The sequence below is a fragment of the Hyla sarda genome, chromosome 6, assembly GCF_029499605.1.
Source record: "Hyla sarda isolate aHylSar1 chromosome 6, aHylSar1.hap1, whole genome shotgun sequence".
In the NCBI taxonomy this organism is placed as follows: Eukaryota; Metazoa; Chordata; class Amphibia; order Anura; family Hylidae; genus Hyla; species Hyla sarda.
In genome coordinates, this window is record NC_079194.1 from 45,721,386 (window position 1) to 45,746,494 (window position 25,109).

Sequence of the window (25,109 nt, forward strand, 5' to 3'; positions counted from 1 at the left end):
TGTCGCTTTACGGCGATGTGCATTGCTGTAAAGGGCCTGACCGCGGCTGAAGAGGAACTCCCCTGTCGCCGCCGCCGCCGTCTTCATCGCCGGGATCCGGGTCTTCAGGGACGAAGTAAGTACCGGGGCCGGTCCCCAGCACTCCCCCGTCCCCCGCCGCGTCCTCCGGTCTTCCTCCCGTCCTCTCCGGACATCCAGGGGCCGGGCAGGGCGGGAGGAAGTAACCGCCCCCCCCCCCCCCCCCCCTGCGATTGGTCGGTTAGCTAACCGACGGATCGCAGGGGATAGGATGAGGTGGCAGGCTTGCCACCTCGGTCCTATACTTTAGCATGGTCCTGGCTGTCTGTGACAGCCGGGATCATGCAAAATTACCGGGCGGTCGGGTCCCAGAGACCCGATCAGCTCGGTATCGCCGCAGATTTCCCTAGTGATTTGCGGCGATCGCTGACATGGGGGGCCTACATGGCCCCCTCGGCGTTTGCCCTGGATGCCTGCTGAAGCATTTCAGCAGGCATCCGCTTCCGATCTCTGCCAGGGGCGCAGCAGAGACCGGAGAAACACCAGGACGTACTAGTACGTCCTGGGTCCTTAAAGCCCAGGGTGCCAGGACGTTCTAGTTAATGTCTTCCTTCCACATGCTGTAATCAAATAAATGCAGAACAAGGCAATCCTTGAAGGGGTATTCCAGGAATTTTTTTTATCTGACTATGTTCATAATATAGTGTCTGTACCTGTGTCTGACGGTTTTCTCACAATTCTTATGTGATTTTCACCCCAATATTTATTGATAACAGCATACAAAATTATTGTTGTCTCAGAATTTTCGCAGGTTGCAATGCGGCCGAGACCAGACTCACTAGTCAGCTGATGACAGGGAGCCTCTCTGCTTCAATGTGTTTAGGGATCATTTGGTTTGAGAGAGATCAATCTGCAACTAGTTGAACAGCTGTAGGCACCCTGATTGAAAACCACAGGTCTTTTGAATGGATGCAGCTCATTTATGTTTCAATGGGGGGGGTGGCTGATATGTAGGAGGGAGAAAATGGAATTCTGGGATTTGTAGGCAAAGAAGAAAACTCAAAAAAGGAAATACCAGTTCACAAAAATTTAGCCTCAGTGTTATGGTAATCTCACAACATAACTATTTAGCCCCAAGACAAGCGCAGATCCTTCCTAAGCATGTCCATTACTGTCTGCCAGGTATGTACTTAAATCACCTTATGATAGATAACCCCTTTAAATCTAACCAACATGTTTTTTCGCACTGGGCTTGGTCACACCGGGTTTGTCCAGAATTGTCACAGTTCTGATATAACAATTTTCTTCTTTCAAGAGTCCATACATCAATGATCCCAATATTTTCCACCATATCCATATCAGAATCACTTCTCCAGAATCTGAAAAAATGGATACATTGGTTTCTGAACATCATCTCAAAGGCTCTTAAAGAACAGGTGTGGTGACCCACCGGGTGAATGGCGGGACCACGGGTGTTGCGGTGAGAGTGGTGGGCTCTGATGTTATTAATCCCGGGGGTCGCATGGTATTAACCCCTATGTGTTTGTTTCTAATGCCAGTGTGGTTTTTGGGTTCTGGAACACCACACGCCCGAATTCTCCGCTATCCCACGGGCTAGTAGTGAATAAAGAGTTCACAACCAGTTATGGTCAAACGGAGGCTTTACTGAATAGAAGATAGGTGTAATTATCTTCACAGCTAAGGCCAGAATTCCCAAAGGGGTGGCCAGTATCCAGAGGGCCTCACAGCTTGCTGGACCAATACTTGTAATTAAACTTGACTTGACTATGTGCAGGACTTGACTAGGTTCAGTGACAGCAGACATAGACTAGTAGACTTACTGGAAGCTGTAGCTTTTGGGGTACTCTAGATGCTGATCACTGGTCCTGAGATCTCTGGTAGCTGCTTCAGCAAAGACTTTGGTGGTACAAGAGAGAGAATTGCAAATAGGCACCCCTTTATAAAGTGGGGGGCTGGACTAAAGCCCATTGGTCCAGCTGTGGGTCATAGGTTAAAGCTGGTGCTCTCTGGGAGTACATGTGACAACAGGTCATGTGACTTAACCTAACATGTAACCAACTTACATACAAGTTCTTTAGACCTCCCAAAGGTCCTTGAGACTATCTAGACATAGGATCCTGTCTATGCATTAAAGGAACATACACACATTTATAAAAACCAACAGAAGAACAAGGGGAGACTCTGAAGGGGAGCCCCCAGGTCACTGAGGGACTCAACCTGGCAGGGCCTACAGGTAGTAGAGGACCGTGTACCTCTACTGGGACATCACACAGGATTCACTGGTCCCAAATATCAAGGAACATCACACTTGTTATCTCCACTTGTCTCTGGCATACCTAGGAGCATAAGTTGTACATATTAATCAAAAGGAAGGAATCCAAAATGTATCCATAATCCATGTCTGTGGATCCCTATATATGTGTGTGTGTGTGTGTGTGCGACCACTATACTCCTATGTGAAAATGCGTTAACTATTGTGTATTTTGTTAAAGTGAAATGTGTACAATAGGAATAATAACTATGTGTAATGAAACTTTTTTGCACACGGATAAGCCATGTTTGTGAATATGCAAGTTAGGGGAAGTGGCACCCTCTCTAGCCGTTTTGAAATTGATAGTGGATCCTGCAGGTAACCCGGTCAGAGACCATATGCCCAGCAGAGGTGAGTGGATTAAGCACATTAGGGTCACCTCCGCGTGGTGGATGGGGACACGTTTTGATCATAAAGTGTGCTAAGAGCCTCCATTTTTCAAACCAAGAGTAGTGCTGCAACATTCTTTTTTGTATACTTTGTGTATACATAGGTGTATATGATAGTGTGTACTATTTGTGCCACATTCACACCACCCCCAAAAAACACGCCACCCATCCACACCTACAACCCCATATGTGTACAAGAATTATCTAGCCACAATGTAGATTATCCTATGTGTATGTAACTACTGTATAACTCCCGTGTGTGTACATAACCCATACAACACTGCATTCACCACAAAAACACCAGTGACCCATAATGTACCCACAAAAAACCTTTCACGACATGCACTATATCCAATCAACATAGCAAGTAGCAAACAAATAAAAGTATAAATAAGTAGTATACTAGTAGTGTACTAAGTATACTGCCCACATATAATGACCATAGGGATACCGGCTTTACCGTAGGGACGGGCTGCAGCTCAATGGGGAGGGTGCAGCTGTGCTTGGGGATGGCTAGAAGGGTGGAAGAGTGTTAAAACTAGGGACTGGGGGGGGGGGAGGGAACCTACAACGTAGATGGGCAAGATAGTGTAGATAGATAGGAGGGAATTAATAATGTCCCTGGGGGTGGAGCGGAGGGAGGGGTTAGAATAGTTAATAGAGATAGGCGTCATAGGAAAAATAACATACACCATTGAATTGCATGACTAATGCCAGAAGTCTGTCCAATAAAACTAATGAACTGGAGTTGAAAGGAGGATTATGCCATAGTGTGTATAACAGAGACTTGGTTGGACGATAGCTGTGACTGGGCGGTCAACATACAGGGTTATAGTCTATTCAGGAAGGATCGGCCAAAATGGAAAGGGGGAGGAGTTTGTCTTTATGTAAAGTCCAGTCTGAAGGCCGCGAGAGGATATATGGGAGGGAAACAATAATGTGGAGTCATTATAGGTAGAAATATATGGAGATAAAAATTAAAAAATTGCTATAAGCCACCAAATATAATAGAAGAGGCAGAAGATCAATTACTGAGGCAAATAAACAAGGCAGCAAATAAAAATGATGATGTGATAATAATGGGGGACTTTAACTATCCTTATATAAACTGGGAGACCGAGACCTGTGAATCTCATAAAGGAAACAGGTTTCTGACTATAGCTAAAGACAATTATCTGTCCCAAATGGTGCAGGGCCCGACCAGTGGGGGCGCCGTACTAGACTTAATATTAACCAACAGACCTGACAGAGTAACTAATGTGCAAGTAGAAGGACACCTAGGAAATAGTGACCATAATATAATACGTTATAACTTGTTCTACAATAAGGGAATCTCGCGAGGGGCCACAAAAACAATGAACTTTAGGAAGGCAAAGTTCTCTCAACTCCGAGAAGCCCTTAACAATATAAAATGGGATAATGTCCTCAAAAACAAGAAAACTGACACTAAATGGGAGACTTTTAAAAATATCTTAAATTCTCACTGTAAGATGTATATACCTTATGGGAATAAAAGGGTCAGAAATAAAAGAAAACCAATATGGATGAATAAAAATGTTAAGGGTGCAATAAATAACAAAAATAAACCATTTAAACTACTAAAACAGGACGGCAGTGAAGAAGCATTAAAAAGTGAAGAGAAAAATGTAGAATATGTAAAAAACAGATAACAGCCGCAAAAATAGAGACATAAAGACTCATTGCCAAAGAGAGTAAAACTAACCCAAAAATGTTTTTTTTAACTATATAAATAGCAAAAAGGTTAAAAATGAAAGTGTTGGCTCTTTAAAAAATTATGAGGAAGAAATTATAAATGGGGAACAGGATAAAGCAAATATATTAAACAAATTCTTCTCCACTGTATTCACAGAGGAAAATGAAATTCCAGGTAAAATACAGTGTGATAAGGTAAACTCCCCAGTACAGGTCACCTGTCTAACCCAGGAAGAAGTACAGTGCCACCTACAAAAAAATCAAAATAGACAAATCACCAGGTCCAGATGGCATTCACCCCCATGTTCAATTGTTTGAGGGTTTTCTAAGGGCTGCTATTTTGGAGTATATTGATAAAAATAAATGTATGACTCCATATCAGCATTGCTTTATGAGAGATCGGTCCTGTCAAACTAACCTGATCAGCTTTTATGAGGAGGTGAGCTCCAGACTGGACCAGGGGGAATGGCTGGATGTCGTATATCTGGATTTTTCAAAAGCATTTGATACGGTTCCACATAAAAGGTTGGTGCATAAAATGAGAAGGATTGGGCTGGGGGAGAATGTGTGCAAGCGGGTAAGTAACTGGCTCAGTGATAGGAAACCGAGGGTGGTTATTAATGGTACTTATTCTGATTGGGTGACTGTTACTAGTGGGGACCACAGGGGTCAGTCTTGGGTCCTGTCCTATTTAATATATTCATTAATGACCTTGTAGAGGGGTTGAATAGTAAAGTAGCAATCTTTGCAGATGATACTAAACTCAGTAAAGCAGTAAACACAATAGAGGACAGTGCACTGAAAAAAACGGTCTAGGATTATGTATAAAATGGGAGAACACGTGGGACGACTGATGTGGAAAAGGACTTGGGAGTCTTAGTTAACAGTAAATGTAGCTGTAGTGACCAGTGTCGGCAGCTGCTGCCAAGGCAAATAAAATCATGGGGTGCATCAATAGGGGCATAGATGCCCATGACAAGGAAATAATTCTACCGCTGTACAAATCACTAGTCAGACCACACATAGAATACTATGTACAGTACTGGGCACCAGTGTACAAGAAAGATATAGTGGAGCTGGAGAGGGTTCAAAGACGGGCAACCAGAGTAATTCGGGGAATGGGAGGACTACAGTACCCAAAAAGATTATCAGAATTAGGGTTATTTAGTTTAGAAAAAGAAGGCTTAGGGGAGACCTAATAACTATGTATATATATCATGGGAGCTTACAGCGATCTCTCCCATGATCTATTTATACCCAGGACTGTATCAATAACAAGGGGGCATCATCTATGTCTGTAGGAAAGAAGGTTTTTACACCAGCACAGATGGGGGTTCTTTACTGTAAGAGCAGTGAGACTGTGGAATTCTCTCCTGGAGGAGGTGGTCATGGTGAACTCTGTAAAAGAGTTCAAAAAGGGGTCTGGATGCATTTTTGGAGAATAACAACATTACAGGTTATGTATACTAGATTTATTGGGACAGAAGGTTGATACAGGGATTTATTCTGATGCAATATTTGGAGTCGGGAAGGAATTTTTACCTCTAGTATGAGTTTTTTTTTTTGCCTTCCTCTGGATCAACTCAGTAAGGACTCATTAGGGTTATAGGTTGAACTTGATGGACTCTGGTCTTTTTTCAACCTTATGAACTATATTACTATGTTACCATGTTACTTGTATGTTCAAGATTTAAAGGGGTACTTCCCTGCTCAGTGTTTGGAGCTCGAGACGTCATAGCCCCTAAGGCGAGCGCAGGGAGGATAGAAACCTCCCGTGGAGCAGAAGGGCTGCGCCGGCAGCTTGAGACGTCATAGCCCCGTCCCCCCAATGCAAGTCTATGGGAGGGGGCGTGACAGCCATCACGCCCCCTCCCATAAACTTGCATTGAGGGGCGGGGCATGATGTAATGAGGGGCGGGGCTATTATGTCATAAGCTTCTAGCTTCAGCGTTTGGAACAGTTTGTTCCAAACGCTGAGCAGCGGAGTACCCCTTTTATACAAAAGGCATTCCCCCAAAATTAATGCCAAAAGGCATTAATGTAACCTCACTCCCCAAACATAATCCAGTATGTAGTGCCTATTATGACATAATTTAACATAATTTAATACAACATACTCACCCTAAATATCCAGTAAACAGGCTATATTTGAATGTAAAACAGAACCTGTTGTTCTTTTTATTTCTATTGTTTTCTATTTTTGGTGCATTTTGTTTATTTAGTAGTTTATTCCTGTCTTGTGATTGGGCTTTATTTTTCACAATTTCTGGGGTATTTCTTGAATATCCCCTAGATATAAGGCGCCTGGTTATGTCCTCCGCTTGTTCATCATAAGAGTGTATAGTACTGTTAATTCTGCGTAATCTTAAATACTGTCCGTATGGGACTGCTGTTTTCGCATGTGATGGATGATAGCTGGAGTAGTGCAAAAGCAAATTTCCAGCTGTAGGTTTCCTGTAGCCTACCATAAGTAGTTTATCATCTTGAACCTTGACTAGCACGTCGAGAAATTCAAGTTGTGTTTTGCTGGTTTTTAATGTGAATTTTAAATTCCTATCATTCCTCGCATTTAGATATTTAACAAATTCACCGAATTCTGTCTCTAATCCTGCCCAAACAGTGAGGACGTCGTCCACAAAACGCATATAATTGACTACTTTGGAGATGTACATGCTAAATTCGGAGAAGACATATCTTCTCTCGAATAAAGCTACATATAGATTCGCTAATGTACATGCCACTGGAGTGCCCATAGCAACTCCGCTTTTTTGACTGTACCAGAATTTACGAGTTTTGTAAATTACTTCTATTTCAAAAAAATCTTAATTCTTCCAGTACTTATCAGCTGCTGTATAATACAGAAGAAGTTCTTTTCTTTTTTAATTTATTTTCTGTCTGTCTACGGTGCTCTCTGCTGACACCTCTGTTCATCTCAGGAACTGTCCAGAGCAGGAGAGGTTTGCTATGGGGAATTGTTCCTACTCTGGACAGTTCCTGACATGGACAGAGGTGTCAGCAGAGAGCACCGTGGACAGACAGAAAATAAATTCAAAAAGAAATACAACGTCCTCTGTATTATACAGCAGCTGATAAGTACTGGAAGGATTAAGATTTTTAAATAAAAGTAATTTACAAATCTGTTTAACTTTCTGGCACCAGTTGATTTATAAAAAAAAAAAAAAAAAAGGTTTTCCACCAGAGTACCCCTTTAAGCACAAGGGTGTATTCACACCTACAGTATCCTGTCCAAATTTAAAGCTGCAGATATGAAGCTGTTCAGTCTTTTAGTTTACATTGAAATCTGCAGCATATGTGCCCTTTGGCCAGGTTCACACGACAGAATTTCTGCAGTGAATTTCGCATGAAAATTCTGCATGAATTTATAGCCAATACACTTCAATGGAATTCCGCTATCCCATTCACACAGCAGAATTTCCGCTGCAGGAATTCCATTGAAGTAAATTGGCTATAAATTCCTGCTGAATTCAGTGCAGAAATTCTGCCATGGAAACCTGGCTATTAACTGTAAAATCTCTACAAATATACTAATTCTACTAGTCCTGTAACCAGATCCAAAATAGATTGGCTTACACTACTACATGGCCCAACTATACAACACAGGTCAAGAGGTGCTAAAGAATAAATGCTTCACAGTCTCTATACATATGATCCAGCTATCCATACATTAATGTGTAATGAGGACAACCCTGTGTTCTGATGTGGTATGGCTGGGTGTGAGGTGAAGGGCAGATGTAATTACCCTAGAGGCAGATAGCATTAACCCCTTGTGTTTGTGACGCCAGGGCGTAGTTTATCCTTAACCACCTGAAGGTATACCGCTGGATCCTGGGCTAGGCACGGGGCAATGCAGACAACGGTAGCTTTACTGAGGGTGGACAATTGTTACAGTCTATGCAGTACAGTCAGGGCCCAAGGAGGTGACCAGTGACACAAAGACCTTGCAGGTTTGCTGGGACTTGTAGTTGGACTGGAGAATTTAGTGCAGGCCACGCTGGGTAGACAGATGAGTTGACTTGACTGACTTGTGACTGACAGGACGGTGACTTTATCTTACTTGCACTTGACTTGTGGCTGCAGGACTTGACTTGAGGCCTCCACTACTCTGGACACACACACTAGGCATGACTTGACTGGACCTCAGCAGGAAGCAAGAGAGAGAAGCTAGCTCCACCCAGGGCTTATATGGGGGGAGACTAGCAGGGAGCCCATATGTCACCTTTGGGGTCAGCTGGTCACTGGTACCTCCTGGGTAACAATCACTTGGTGCAATTTATTAAAGGCATAGCACATCTTTTAATATCCAACATATACAAATGGGGAAACAACTATAGGGGCCCTAGAGACACTGAAGGACACTGCCTGACAGGGCAGGAAAGGTATGGGGCATCACCATCCCTACTGGGCCACCACACTGATAATTGCCTTTTATGAATGTGGAATTAACATTCCTAGTGTAGGAGATTAGCCTCAGAGATCCAGGCAAATAATGGCAAAAGAGCAGTCAGAGACAGTGACATAAAAGTAGAGTTCAAACAAGGCTTTTCCTTTATTTTTTCAGCACAAAACAAAATGCAGCCTATAGCTTTAGGCAGAAACGAATACAAAATTAAATCCAGCTTGTCTGGCGATAACTACACAGAAATCTTTCCTATCTATACAGGTGGCTTACTACCAGCCACTCAACAAACAGTCATCAATAATTGGTTACCTACACAAAGTAAATGTCCCCTTCTAAGGCTACCCACCTCAGGACTCCAACTCTCATTAGAGGTTCCTCACAGCCTCAGCTTGCAGACTGAGCTACTTGTAGTTTAAAAGCCCACTAACTAGCTGTGTTTAGCACCTTTGCTGATCTGGGCCACTGGGGAAATGAAAAGCCCCACTGCCAACCTGCCTTTTATCCTATACAACATCCAGACCTGAAAACAGGACTTACCCAAGTTCTTAGCACGCTAAGTCTTGCCAGGGATTTTGAACTATTTCTGGATTTCCCACATCTCACCCACCTTTCTCCAAAGGATGTGCCTCCTGACACCTGGCTGGTAGCTACAAACGACAGATACCCTGGGAAAATATAGTGATCCCCCAGAGTATTGAAAAACTTATTTACTGAAGAAAGCTCCAGTTTTTTATGTAGATCAGTATAGCACAAACCTCAAAACTGCCTAAAATTTCTCAAATGCATGGTGCAAATGTTCAGTAGTGGATTTTAGGGAAAGTGAGGAGTATTTTGTGTGTTTCAGTGTGCAGCAAAGAAGGAGTGTCAGGACTATACCATTCATGTCACTGGGCCTCCCAACCAAAAAGTACAAGGAGGCAGATGCAGAGAATGGTCCAGAGTTGACAAAATCCTTATTTGTAGGATTGTTCATACATTTTTTTTTGTTTTTTTTTTACTAGAGTGGATGGTACTGATTTATCTAATGCTCCTTATCATTTTAATAGGTCTGTGGTGTGGATTTGTTGCAGTTGCTGTTTAGAGACTTTTTCTTTGGGAATTTTGCTTCAGAAGCTTTTTTCAAAAATTGTGTAGTCATGCCATAGTCTTTAAAAGGTGCTGTCTTTAAGAAAAAAGGGCTGTTTTTTTTATTCCTGGAATACCCCTTTAAAGGTGTAGAAAAATCGTTCACCTACATCAACAATGATAAATTCCCACCATGTCTTTAAAGGGGTACTCCACTCCTTTGCGTTAACATTTAGTTCTGAATGCTGGATGCGGGCTTCAGAGGTCTCCATGCCCCCTCGTGACATCACGCCTCGCCCCCCTCAATGCAAATCTATGGGAGGGGGTGTGACGGCCGTAAGATTGTTTCTTATTTAATGTAAATGTTTTCATTTGCGCCAGAATGCGCCATATGACTCAAATACTATTTAAAGGAAATCTGTCACCAGTGTCACCTGCACTAACCTGTTGGTATCGACAGGTAGGGCAGATGACACTGATGACAACGGTACTTACCTTGTCCCGTTCCGTGCAGGGGATCTCCAGTAATCTTCTCCATTAAGTTTCAGCTCCAGGCCCAGCTTGGGGCACGGGCGGAGCTTAGTGACATCCCCGCTGCTGTGGGACCCAGCAAAGAGCCGCAGTGGCTTGGGGTATGGGCGGAGCTTATTGACGTCACCGTGCGTCACTAAGTGGTGACGTCACTAAGCTCCGCCCATGCCCCAAGCCGGGCCCGGAGCTGAACGTAGAAGATTACCTGAGATCCCTGGCACAGAATGGGACAAGGTAAGTACCGTTGTCATCAGTGTCACCTGCACTACCTGTCAGGTACTGACAGGTTAGTGTAGGTGACACTGGTGACAGATTACCTTTAAAATGAAGTGCATCACTTGTGTCTAAGCCTAAAGCTTAGTTGAGGATATCTGGACAGGAGGTCACAGTTCAATGTAAATAACCAGCTCATCTCTCCAGACTTATTTATTTACAACGATAAACTTTTCTTTTCTGTATTTATGTTTTTTGCAGATGAGGAAAACATGACATGTACAACCCCTTTACAAATTCATGGGGAACCGCTGAAAGAGACAGAAAAACATATCAATCTAATGTGTTTCACCAACCTATATGAAAGAGACTACATCTTCCTAATGCTGGTGGGGTTTGTCATCTTCGGCTCTGGCACAGTAGTTGCATGGCTGACTGGTGTCTGTGTTGTAATCTATGACCGACTGTGCGGCTCAACCGAGGATGATGAAGATGAAGATGAAGAACCTCCTCCACCTCCAAAGCCCAAGAAAAAGGATGAAGAGGCCTAAATATAAACCTCTATGTGAGTGCAACCACCACCGTCTGCCTTCTAACAACTCTAAGATGTGGATTCATGCAAAGGAATATCAAATGACTGCTGTCTGTCAACTGAATCTATCTACAATCTCTTTTTACTTAACTGGTCAATATATCAATCCATTTCCTAAAACATTGCATATCATGGAACCACAACTGTGGTTATTAGTTTAGAATCAACATCCATTATGTAGTCTTCCTGGGGATCTAGGGTAGAAAAGGGGTTAAAATTCATCGTTCATCCTTGGACAGAGAATAGGTTAAGGCTTCACATTTTGTATCCAGTGGTTTACTACCTAGGTAAGCTTTAGTGTTGTGCTGGCTGTAACAGGAGGCTGAACTGGTTGTTCAGCTTCCTGTTGCCTCCCTGCAATGATCATAAAGATGGGTGGAGGGCGGGATAGAGAGAACTATGCAGCAACAATTAAACAACCACAGGCTATGTGATTGATCAGTATTCCTCTAAAAGAGAGCTCAGGAGGTCTGCAGACTCCCTCTTAGCAAGGCAAGCTTGTAATGTGTGCTGATGTGCAGCTTAAAGGGTACTCCGCCCACAGACATCTTATCCCCTAACATGGCGTCACGCCACTTCCCCATGTGTGATGACAGCCTAAAGGTGGCATTAGAGACATATTTTTCTTGGTGTAATTGCAGGGTGCCGATAGGTTGCCATCACGCCAGCTCCCATAGACTTGAATGGAGGGGGCGTGGCATGACGTTACATCTCCAGTAGTGATGAGCGGCAGGGGCCAAATTTGAATTCGCGATATTTCGCTAATATATGGCCGAATATTCGTCCTATGTTCGCAAAATTCACATATTCGCTATGTTCGGGTTTTTTTTTCCCATGCGAAAATTTGTGATGAAAATCGCATAATGCGCATGCGCAATTATATCTTCCACCTAAAAGAAGGGAGGAATCAGTATCCAGTCTGGAAGTGCTGATATTCGCATAAATATTTGCATAAATTCGCATAAGAATTTGCATTTGAAAAAAATATATCACTATATTCTAAATATTTGCGAAATCGCAAAGTGCCAATATTCACGGTAAAATTTTGCATTTCGAATATTCGCGCTCAACACTGATCTCCAGTCCCGGAAACCCAGCGTTTCTTAGACTGGAGCAGCACCCGGCACAGAATGACGGGTGCTGCCCTGAGATCGCGGGGGTCCCCCGCGGTCAGACATCTTATCCTTTGGATAGGGGATAAGATGTCTATGGCCGGAGTACCCCTTTAAAGAGAAACTGACAGGCAGTTCACCTGCACTGGGTTATAGTGCGGATGAACAGCATTTAAATGTGGAGTCATTTACTTGTATTCATATAGGGGGGTATTTATTATGTATTTTTTTGGCGGGTATTTGGCGCATATGCGTTGCTTCTTTTTGTTTTTGCGACTTTGCTTGCGATAATTGGGGGCCGTCATAATTCATGTTGAACCGAAATGTAGGGCGGCATAGCTACTTTTGCTACTATTATCTGCGACAATCCTGGTTTGGCGCAATTCGCCTCACTTTTCCCGCAACTTTGTTGCATCTCGCTGCCATGAAATTACATGTCCAGGAAATCGGCTAAAGCGGCCCTGGCATCTTAACCCTTCTTTGTGTTAAAATGGCTAACCATAATGCGCTCCAGGTACCCCATTAATCAAGATGCTATGTTAGAGGTTGAATACTACCTCAAAAACTAAAAAAACTAACAACTAATTGCATCCCACACATACGTGAACTTAATGTATTTCAGGGCAAAAACAAGGCAAACAAGTCAGTGGTAAAAAAACATTGAAAAATACCTCTGAGACTAAAACTTCAATCTCCTGTTCTGAGAATTTTTATTTTTTTTGTGAAACCTTCCACTTGCGAGTGGGTAGATTACTCTCCTGAGAGGTATTCTGTTGGGAAGGTCCCTCTCCATCAGAGGAAATGTCCCCAGACATGGCTGATTGCCTTTGAAGAGCAAAGAAGGTCCTTAGGGAAGAACAGCTAGAAGGCAAAGTAGTGAGTGACAGGCTTAAACATAACAAACTTTACATGTTGCAAACCATCAAACTTCATTAACAAAGTAATTCCTACCGAAACACATGAAAAAAAAACAGCAGAGAAAGTATTTTTGAAGCGCGGGAGTTCTGGCGGCCGTTCCTGACTGGAAAACGCGGTCTAATGTGCTTTTCGGGACTTGCGCCAAAGTTATCAACGGACGTGTGAAAAATGATAAATTTGGCGCACGTCCGTGAAAAACAACGCAAGGAAAAGAAGGGTAAAATGTGACAAGGCACAGCAACTATTGATAAATACCCCCATAGTACTTCCAGTGTTAGGTGTCTTTAATCTTCTAGCTGCAATGCAAGAACAGTTGCAGTTCTTGTCTGTATAGTTTTCATTTATGTTGCGCATTATGGGGGAGATTTATCAAAACCTGTCCAGAGGAAAAGTTGCTGAGTTGCCCATAGCAACCAATCAGATCGCTTCTTTCATTATTGAAAAGGCCCCTGAAAAATGAAAGAAGCAATCTGATTGGTTGCTATGGGCAACTCAGCAACTTTACCTCTGGACAGGTTTTGATAAATCTTTCGCTATGTTTGCACACTGCTTCTCATTATATAGATACTGGAATCCACAGAAACATATAAAGAAGTGTATTCTGCCAGAACAAATATGCACAAAGGTGATATAAAATGTGTCTGCATGAGGAATGATGAAAGGATGTAATTAAAACAAGGATCGCTTTGGACTACCATTTAGCAGTGTAATTATTAAAGAAATCTACGCAAAAGTTAAGTAACTTTGTAAATACATTACCTAAGTACTGATCCTGCGTTACAGCTTGTATTACAGTAGAAGCACCCCCGTCACTAACCGCTTATAGGGGCTGTCTGGAGCGCTCCACTTCTGCCCTGTCCACATCTTGGAAGTATACATTCAAGACAAGTAAGCCTGAGTACTTAAAGGGGTACTCCGCTGCTTAGCGTTTGAAACAAACTGTTCTGTATGCTGGAGTCCGCACCGGGAGCTTGTGACGTCATAGCCCCCGCCCCCTCATTACATCACGCCCTGCCCCCCCAATGCAAGTCTATGGGAGGGGGCGCGACGATTGTCACACCCCCTCCCATAGACTTGCATTGAGGGGGCAGGGCATGAAATCATGAGGGGGCGGGGCTATGATGTCACAAGCTCCCGGCGCTGGCTCCAGCATTCGGAACAGTTTGTTCAAAACGCTGAGCAGTGGAGTACCCCTTTAATTGCAAAAAATTGCATGCAGGCGAAGCCATGCAATGTCCACTAAACATATGGGGGGAGATTTATCAAAATCTGTGCAGATGATGAGTGGTGTAGTTGCCCATAACAACCAATCAGATTGCTTCTTTCATTTTTTACAGGCCGCTTAAATGGAAGAAGCAATCTTGTTGCTATGGGCAACTGCATCACTCTTCCTCTACACAGGTTTTGATAAATTTTCCCCTTTGTGCCCCTATTGGGCATTGCATGCGGACATGGTTCCACCCACACACGATGATCGCAACTTGGCATCTGCCATGTCTTGTCAAGAAAGATATACTTACAACATGTTCCTAGGGCAATGGTGAAGAAATTGTGACAAGAAATCTGGTGCATGTGAATATATCCTTATAATTAAGAACTTACTCCAGCTGTAAAAGAGGTAGTCCGGGGAAGTCAGCTAATTCTCTTTTCACAGGATAGGGGATAAGTGTCTGATCGGGTGGGGGTGGGGGGGGGGGGTCTCAGTGATTTTTTTATAAGGGAAATCAGATTGCATCTTCAGATTGCTCCGGCCTCCCACCTTCTTTGACGAACATGAGTAATGGCTCGCTCAGCCAAACACCAGCTAAGATGAAGGTCCCATCTCAGACGGCAATTGGCTAAGCAGTCTGTCACTCCCGCTCGAGGGTGGGAGCCAGAGCACTCCAAGGGCAGGTGAGTTGCTGGGCCCCCTACATATGATGGCGAGGAGCCCCCAGCAGTCCAAACTTCCTGCCCCCCACCCGATCAGAAATGTATCCCCTATCCTGTGGATACAGGATTAGTTTACTTCTCTGGAGTACTCCTTTAATGTAGATCACATGCAAATTATAAAATGGTGTTCCGTTGCTTTAAAATGATCTCCAACAATGATTTTATTCATTTCAGCAATAAATATATGACAAACATCAAAACAAAAGAATTGTGTCTCCTGCTAAATACTGTAAATAATATCTAGAATAATGAAGTTGTCTGATAATAAAGATTCTACTGTCTACAATGTATTTAGATTTGGTATGAATATATAAGAATATGTTAGATAAAATATTGACTAGAATAGAATTTATTTAGTTAATACAGAAATACCCTGCATGTATGAATCCTCAGCATATCAGCCTGCAACAGAGACGAATGCCACCATGGATACACAACAGGTATATTCTATCTACACTATTTGATAGTAAAGATGATGAAGGAGATTGATCAAAACCTGTCCAGAGGAAAAGTTGCTGAGTTGCCCATAGCAACCAATCAGATCGCTTCTTTAATTTTTCAGAGGCCTTTTCAAAAATGAAAGAAGCGATCTGATCGGTTGCTATGGGCAACTCAGCAACTTTTCCTCTGGACAGGTTTTGAACCTGTTTTAAATTTCTTCAGATGACTGCGTGATGTAGCTTATAAAATATCTATTCCATACGTCTGTCACTTGCTCGTTGCATACATACATTTCTGGAAATTACCATTTATTTCTGTTGAACCCTGCTTGTACATTGGATATATGTTTACATTTACATAATTCATCATATTAGTCCTCTTAATCTTTGAGGGAAAACCCCTTTTGGCTGGCTTCACACTGTGGAATCTCCAGGCAGAATTTCTGCTGGAGATTGAGTTGGTAGAACTAGGATCGCGTGGACTGCATTGCTGTCCCTGTAGACGGCAATGCATTTCTGGGTGGTTCTTTTGGGAGATCTGCTCAGAAATGCATTGACATCTATGGAGACAGCAATGCAGTCTGCCCAGAGATTCCACAGTGTGAACCCAGCCCTAGGGTCTATTCACACGGCAGAATTTCCGCTTGCGGAATTCCCCCTCAAATTAAAGCCTATAGACGTCTATGGGATTCCCCACTCCCACTTCTGAATTAACTCTTGCGGAATTCCACAAGTGGAAATTCAGAGTTGTGAATGGGCGTGCAGAATCCCATAGAAGTCTATGGGCTTTAATTTGAGGCAGAATACAGCAAGCGGAATTCTGCAAGCGGAAATTCTGTCATGTGAATAGACCCTTAGGTACTATTACCTGCCACAAGCCTAGTTGTTCCTGACAAATCCTTCTCTTTATTGAATTGAGGAGGGGCTAACAGAGGAGAAATCACAACTGCAGGATGGCACTAATGCCTAGGGACGGATCCCCACCCCTACTGTACACCACATTGCTTCCTCATTGAAGATGCAGCATATGAGTATGAGTGGCAACTGTGCTCACATACTGTGGCCTATCCAGAGATAAGAATGCCCCGTGAGCCTGTCACCACATGAGAAGAGGTCTGTTTCCTGAGGAAGCCATAAGTCTGTTAGCCTAGGTATGGCTAATGTCAGGCATACTTCCCTATAGTAGGCAACATTGTCACTAGTCCTGTCTTAAAGCAAATTACACCAATTAAACCAAGTCCCGCTGCGAGGATAGTTCTTCTCTTCAGCATTTTCTTCAAGAGGTTATCAAGGATAAAAGCTGCTGTCGTTTCACTGGTTTCTCCATTTAACTTTGCCTAAACAATTATGGGGACCGCCAGGCCCTGTGTGACCCATGTCCCATCTTAGGGAACCAGCTGTTCTGAGACAGCATAGTTAAAGGGGTTGTGTGGGTTAGAATAACATGGCTGCTTCCTTCAAAAAAACAAAGCCACCCATGGGTCCTGCCTGTTATTGCAGCTCAGCTTAATGGAAGTGAATGTGGCTGAGCTGCAATACCGCACACAACCTGTAGACAGGCGTGGTGCTGCTTTTTTGAAAAAAGCAGTCATGTTTTTTAATTCTGGACAACCCTTTAAATAGCATGTTGTGATGTCCCAGTACAGGATATGCATCCCACAGTCCTATCAGCTCGAGTCCCTGCACGTCCACAGGTCTCACCTCTAGTGTACCCCCATAGTGTAATTAGTTGTACATTGAATGTAAAGTACCTTTAATATGGTCACATGGTTGTTAGTCACATGATAATGGTTGTCACATGTTAAAGTCATATGTTTTGTTACCCAGAGAGCATTAGGTGATCAGTTGACCTGCAGCTAGCCTATGGGCTTCTTGCTGAGCGACCCTTTATAAGAGGGGGTGGTACTACAATCTCTCTCTTCCACCACACTTTCTGCTAAGCCTAAATTACAGCCACATGGTGCGTTCACACAGGCGTATTTGTCAGCGGATCCGCAGCTGCGGATCCGTTGACAAAGGCCCCTAAAGTGCTGCCCTCTTTGTGCCTGCTAATAGCGGCAATCCGCCGCTACCAGCAGACACACACTGCGATGTGCGAGTTACCCTGCAGTGTACTCGCACACATCGCGGCCGCTCTCTGTGTAGCTCAGGGAGCCGGGGGAGCGGCCGCGATGTGCGGGATGTGCGCATACACTGCGACTCGCACTTCACAGTGTGTCTGCTGGTAGCGGCGGATTGCCGCTATTAGCAGGCACAAAGACGGCAGCACTTTAGGGGCCTTTGTCAGCGGATCCGCTGGTAAATACTCACGTGTGAACGCACCCACAAGTCAGTAAGTCAAGTCATCTCTGTCTGCTGTCACTATCTTCAGTCAAGTCAAGTCTATTATAGTCAGCGTGTCTGTCCTAAAGTCTGTCAAATTAACTGCAAGTCCCAGCAAGCTGCGAGGTCCCCTCCGTGTTACTGGTCACCTCTCTGGGATGCTGGCCTAGCTGTAAAGACTATACCATCTACCTACCTCTGTAAAGCTACCGTTAACCCTAACCTGGCCTTGACCTCTTATTTGCCCTCCCTAACTAGGACTAGTGGTGCTACTGTTCGGGTGGTTCTCAGTCAAAACCACGCCCTGGCATCACAAACATTTAACGGTTAACACCATCTGCCCAATACACCTCACTTCACCCCCCCCGTGGCACACCACATTGCTGTCCCTAAAGGCAGCCTTGAGGATTCTCTTTTTTTTTTCCCCCATAAAAATAATGTATCCAAATGTGCACCTAGTACATCTGTGGATATTAAAGGGGTTATCCAGAAATAGAAAAACAGAGCAAATTTATTACAAAAAATGCTCTGTCGACAGGTTGTGTGTGGTATTACAACTTGGCTCCATTCACTTCAATGGAACTGAGGTGCAGAAACACACCCAACCTGGAGACAGGCTGGGAGCGGTTTTTGAAAGAAATTAGTTCTGTTTTTCTATTCCTGGATAACCCCCTTTAATCGATCATATGATTACTTTACAATCCCATTATAACCCACTTGCTAGCCGGCACCAGCTCATGCTGTAGTACACAGCCTGAAGACAGGCATGCGGTGAGGTCACATGTCATTGTCACCTGTACCAGAATGGAGGAGGAAGAAGATGGTTTGGATGCTGCTGCTCTGTGTGAGAAAGGAGGTAAGTACATTTATTTATTTTTTGTTCTTAGGGGGATAACTGCCTACTGGGGAGATTGCCAGACTAAAGGGGGGATATCTGCCTGCTGGGGGGACTGTCTGTCTACTGGGAGGATTGCCTAATTACTGGGGACCTAACAGTGTACTGGGGGTTGCCTGACTACTTGGGAGGGCTAAATGCCTGCTGGGGAGACAGCCTGCCTACTGAGGGGATACCTGCTTGCTGGGGGGCTGCCTGTCTACTGTGGTGGGATTTCCAAACTACTTGGGGCCTAACAGTCTACTAGGGGTTGCCTGTCTACTTGAGGGGCTGCTTGCCTACTGGAGGGGGGGGCTAACTGCCTACTTGGGGGGTTGCCTGCCTGCTTATGCGGCTATCTGCCTGCTGGGGGGATTGTCTGCCTACTTGGGGGGGCTACCATCCGTGTTGGAAAAGAAAAAAGCCTAAAAATATTTTTTGTTTATGGTACATACTGCAACAAAAACATGACTGGAAGAAGCCATTGTGGGGAGGAACTGTGTGGAAAAGCCTTGTGGGGTGTAGGTTAGTTGGGGTGTTGCTGTTCTAGATACTGAAAGGGCGCTGTTAACCCTTGTCACTCGTGACGCCAGGGTGAGGGTTAAATTCTGTAATGTTGCTGGGCCTATCGCCACCCTTCCCAAGAGCGATAGGTGCGTGCGTAATAATTAGATTGTCCACAACCGCTGTTGAACTTAAAACTTGCAGGAACTTTTACTGAAGAATTTCTGAAGCAGGCAATATCAATAACAGTCCAGATAACAAAGTCCATTTATAACTGGGCAGCGATTGACAGTTGGTTGGGATCAGATAAGCTTAATGTAGCTTCTCATAGATTCTGTAGCATAGATCCGCTGGATTTATCGGTGCGTTTAGGTCCAGTGATCTTGCAGAGATAATGGGGAATTGTAAAGTCTAATAGTCCCTAGCATAGACCGCGGCCGCAAGGCTTTGGGCCTAGTTCTTGTCTTTGGAAGTTGCAAAGGTCCTACCTCATCCAGAGTCAGCAACCCAAAAGAGAGAATAATGGCGGCCACTCCCTTATATGGGCAGGGGTTGGCCGTTTTGGATTGGTCCATAACAACTGTCACTCACCGTTACATTGCATTGTGGGTGAACATGTGACATAAGAACCACCAAAGGTCCTTAAGCAAAAACCATAGAGTTCTGTACTAGGTCCCATGACCTGCAGGTCCTGCAACACGAACAAGGTAGGAATCTTTAATAGACATATTTACAGGTTTATTTACATACATATTAACTAACTAAGGGGTGACGAGGGGCTAGCTAAGGTAGAGGACCCCCACTGTTCCTAGGGACTCTGTCTTTGGGGACCTCACCACAATGTAACGTATGAAATACGGTACCGGGACACCACACCATCATGGCAGCTTGGAGGAGAAAAAAGAGAGAGAACGACTCCAAGGAGATGTCACTTTTGAGTCACTGCTGGTATATACTGCTATATGGGAGAATATTAACAGAATGGCTCCAGAGTGAAGTGGGTGTGGGTTTCCAAATATTCTAGGTACGCCCGTGTAAAAAATAATTAGAAATATCAATATATGGCTTATGACTAATGCTGTAGTACAGCTCCTTGTGTGGGATATATTTACATTCATGCCCATGGAAGATCAGCACGCCCTGCCGCTTCTCTGTCCTTCCCAGACATAAGTATTTTCTGAAGACAGAAAAAAAAAGCATTAGCAAGAATAATAGTATCGGCTGACATTCCCTATGTATAAACTGGGTGAGAATAAAAAGTGTGCCAGGACCAAACTAGTTTTGCGTAGAAAAGATTGCGCCGTAGCATTTTGCCTCCATAGTTTTTATTTTCTGATGCCAGAATGAAATTGAAATTGACAAATAAAATAGACAAAAATTGACAAAAGCCAAGTATCTGGCAGTAATAAAGTAAAACACAAGGTAGAATTGCAGGGTGTTGCCTGCTAATGACTCACTTTATGTTATGATGATAGACTGGAAAAAGCTTTCCCTTGCCACTCCCTTCTAGAACAGCAAGTGTAAAACATGCAGCTCGCATGGGTAACAAGTACATTCACGATAGGAAAAATCGTATTTAACAAATCGAGAAGCTAAATACTATCTGAAGACTAAAATTGTCCCGTTCCACCCATGTTCCAGTGTCACAATGCAGCGTTTCCCGACCAGTGGGTCTCCAGCTGTTGCAAAACGACAACTCCCAGCATGCCCGTACAGCCGTTTGCCGTTGGCTGCCCTGATTCCTCCAAATTCCCTCTTGTGGGTTTTTCCCTTCCCCAGAGGGCCCCCTTCTGGGTCCAATGTCGTTCTCCCGCTATGTGTGGACTTACTGCTCCAGACGGTTTGGGCTCCTTTCCTCTTTTTCTCCCTTGTCTTTCTTTTATCATCCTGATTTCTCTCCAGAACTGTCCTCGGGTATGCTCAGTGAATGGGGTTCTAGAGGTCTTTTCTGCTGGGCTGATGTAGTCGATCCCCTTACTCGTTCCCTCAAGTCTTTTGACTGGTTAGTAGCTCACTGAGACCTTCCTCCCTCTGAGGAAGCCCACTATATCCAGCTTCGCCATTTCTTGTCCTCCAGGCTGTGCTCGTTGACGGTATCTTTACCCACAGGCTTTGAGAGGCTGTGTAGGGGCAGCCCTCAGGTGAAGGGACTACTTTCAAGCATATATTCTTTTTTGCTATCCCCTCGGGATGGACCTTCTCCTTCCCATCGCTATATGAGTCACTGGGAAGAGGCTCTCCAGACCACGATAACTATCCCTCAATGGCACATTATCTGGGAGCGAGCTGCTAAGGCTTCCATTTGTACAGCCTATAAAGAAATGCGATGCAAAATGCTCATGTGTTGATATCATACTACGGTTGTCTAGAACAAGTTGAATCCTGACATCCCTCCCCAATGCTGGCAATGCAGTGTGGGCCTGGGTACTATTTTCAATATTTTTTTGTCTTGCCCACTGGTGGTTCCTTTTTAGGTCCAGGTGCCGCAAATGTTTCATGCAGTTCTAGGAGTCCTTGTCCCCCTAAACCCTAGGGTCTTTCTCCTGCACCTTTCTACCAGAGTTTTATCGAAACAGCCTTTTAACTTGTTGGGGACGGAGGGTGTATGGATACGCCCTTGCGTCTTATCACTTAAGGACAGAGGGCGTACCTGTACTCCCTCCACATTCCCGATCACCGCAGCTCGCCGGGCGGTGATCGGAACAGGATGCCTGCTGAAATCATTCAGCAGGCATCCCGTGCCAATGCCTATGGGGGACCCCCCCATGTCGGCGATCACACCGGCGATTTGCGGCGATTCCGGGTCATACCGGTCTCCGGTGACCCGGTCCCCCTGAAGGGATAGGAGTTAGGTGGCAGGGGTGCTACCCCTCCTATCCCGGCTATTGGTGGGTCAGAAGCGACCAACCAACAGCAGATCGGGGGCAGGGGGGGTTAAAGTTCGGTTCCCCCACTCTGCCCACCCACGATAATCCGGCGGTGACCGGCGCGGTGGTTACTTACCATCGGTGGCGGCGGTAGTGGGCGACGATCGGCGGCGGCAGCAGGCGGCGATGATGTGCGGCTTGCTCCCTGGTGCAGACTACGGAAGCCGGAAGGTTGCCTAGCAACATCTGGAGGGCTACAGATTGAGACCACTATACAGTGGTCTCTAAACTGTAGCCCTTCAGATGTTGCAAAAATACAACTCCCAGCATGCCCAGACAGCTGTTTGCTGTTTGGGCATGCTGGGATTTGTAGTTTTGCAACAGCTGGAGGGCTCCAGCTTGGAGACCACTTTCAAAACTACAACCCCCAGCATGCCGAGACAGCAGTTAGCAGTCTGGGCATGTTGGGATTTGTAGTTTTGAAACATCTGGAGGGCCACAGTTTGGAGATCACTGCACAGTGATCTCCAAACTGCAGCCCTCCAGCTGTTACAAAATTACAAATCCCAGCATGCCCAACCAGCAAACAGCTGTCTCGGCATGCTGGGAGCTGTAGTTGCGTACCTCCAGCTGTTGCATAACTACATCTCCCAGCATGCTCTTCGGCGATCGTGCATGCTGGGAGTTGTAGTTTTGCAACAGCTGGAGGCACACAGGTTGGAAAATACTGAGTTAGGTAACAGAACCTAACTGAAGGTCTTCCAACCAGTGTGCCTCCAGCTGTTGCAAAACTACAACTCCCAGCATGCACGGTCTGTCAGTACATGCTGGGAGTTGTAGTTTTGAAACAGCTGGAGGTTTCCCCCCCCCCCCCCCCCCATGTGAATGTACAGGGTACATTCACACGGGCAGGTTTACAGTGAGTTTCCCGCTTCAAGTTTGAGCTGCAACGCAAACTCCTAGCGGGAATCTCACCATAAACCGCCGCCAGTGGGAATGTATCCTAAAAACACTACACTACACTAACACATAATAAAGGGTAAAACACTACATACACACCCCTTACACTGTCCCCCCCCCCCCCCCCAATAGAAATGAAAATCGGATCGTACGGCAGTGTTTCCAAAACGGAGCCTCTAGCTGTTGCAAAACAACAACTTCCAGCATTTCCAGACAGCCACTGACTGTCCAGGCATGCTGGGAGTTTAGCAACAGCTGGAGGCACCCTGTTTGGGAATCACTGGCATAGAATACCCCTATGTCCACCCACTGACTGTCCAGGCTTGCAATCCCTAACTTAGTCCTCAAATGCGCATGGCGCTATCTCACTTCGGAGCCCTGTCGTATTTCAAGGAAACAGTTTAGGGCCACATATGCGGTATTTCCATACTCGGGAGCAATTGCGTTCGAAATTTTGGGGGTCTTTTTCTCCTTTTACCCCTTATGAAAAGGAAAATTTGGGGTCTACACCAGCCTGTTAGTGTAAAAAAATGTAATATTTTACAATAACATGCTGGTGTTGCCCCATACTTTTTATTTTCATAAGTAGTAAAAGGAAAAAAAAGACCCCCAAAATTTGTAATGCAATTTCTCCTGAGTACGGAAATAAGCCTTATGTAGGCGTAAAATGCTCTGCAGGTGCACAACAAGGCTCAGAAGTGAGAGCGCACTATGTACATTTGAGGCCAAAATTGGTGATTTGCATAAGGGTGGCTGATTTTACAGCGGTTCTGACATAAATGCAAAGAAATAAATACCCATGTGTGACCCCATTTTGGAAACTACACCCCTCACGGAACATAACAAGGGGTAAAGTGAGCCTTAACAACCCACAGGTGTTGGATGGGAATATGAAGAAAATATATATTTTTTCCACTAAAATGTAAAGTGTTCTGCGGGTGAACTACAATGCTCAGAAGAGAAGGCGTGCCATTGGAATTTTGGAGAGAAAAATTGTCCGGAATTGAAGGTGTTTACAAAGCCCCCATAGTGCCAGAGCAATGCCCCCCCCCCCCACATGTGACCCCATTTTGGAAACTAAACCCCTCACTTAATGTAATAAGGGGTACAGTGAGCATTTATGCCCCACAGGTGTCTGACAGATTTTCCGAACAGTGGTCCGTGAAAATGAAAAATGTAATTTTTCATTTACACAGCCCACTCTTCCAAAGATCTGTGAAACGCCAGTGGGGTGTAAATGCTCACTGCACCCCTTATTAAATTCTGTGAGGTGTGTAGTTTCCAAAATGGGGTCACATGTGGGGGGTCCACTGTTCTGGCACTGGCCCCTGACTTCCATTCCAAACAAATTCTCTTTCCAAACGCTCATGGCGCTCCTTCTCTTCTGAGCATTGTAGTGCGCCAGCAGAGCACTTGACGTCCACACATGGGGTATTTCCATACTCAGAAGAAAAGGGGTTACAAATTTTGGGGGGTATTTTCTCCTATTACCCCTTGTAAAAATTTAAAATTTGGGGAAAAACCTGCATTTTAGTGGAAATTTTTTTTTCTCATTTACACATCCGACTTTAACAAAAAGTCGTCAAACACCTGTGGGGTGTTAAGGCTCCCTGTACCCCTTGTTACGTTTCTTGAGCGGTGTAGTTTCCAAAATAGTATGCCACGTGTTTTTTTTTTTTTGCTGTTCTGGCACCATAGGGGTTTCCTAAATGCAACATCCCCCCAAAAACCATTTCAGCAAAATTTGCTTTCCAAAAGCCAAATGTGATTCCTTCTCTTCTGAGCATTGTAGTTTGCCCGCAGAGCATTTTGCATCCTAACATGGGGTATTTCCATACTCAGAAGAGATGGGGTTACAAATTTTGGGGGGCATTTTCTCCCATTACTCTTTGTAAAAATGGTACATT

At 44.5% G+C, this 25,109-nt stretch overlaps 2 protein-coding genes across 4 annotated transcripts in view; both read left to right on the plus strand.

Moving 5' to 3' along the window:
- Window positions 1-13,772, plus strand: part of LRRC52 (leucine rich repeat containing 52) — a 120,566-nt gene extending 106,794 nt beyond the window's left edge. For 2 of the 3 annotated variants that reach the window (XM_056523578.1, XM_056523579.1), the window contains exon 2: window positions 10,943-13,772. In XM_056523578.1, coding sequence (XP_056379553.1) covers window positions 10,943-11,232 — 290 coding nt within the window. In that variant the 3' untranslated portion in view covers window positions 11,233-13,772. The remainder of the gene's footprint in view (window positions 1-10,942) is intronic. The other variant, XR_008844812.1, reaches the window with a different exon arrangement.
- A 1,880-nt stretch (window positions 13,773-15,652) lies between these two features.
- Window positions 15,653-25,109, plus strand: part of MGST3 (microsomal glutathione S-transferase 3) — a 51,780-nt gene continuing 42,323 nt past the window's right edge. Inside the window, exon 1 of the mRNA XM_056523581.1 lies at window positions 15,653-15,675. Coding sequence (XP_056379556.1) covers window positions 15,653-15,675 — 23 coding nt within the window. The remainder of the gene's footprint in view (window positions 15,676-25,109) is intronic.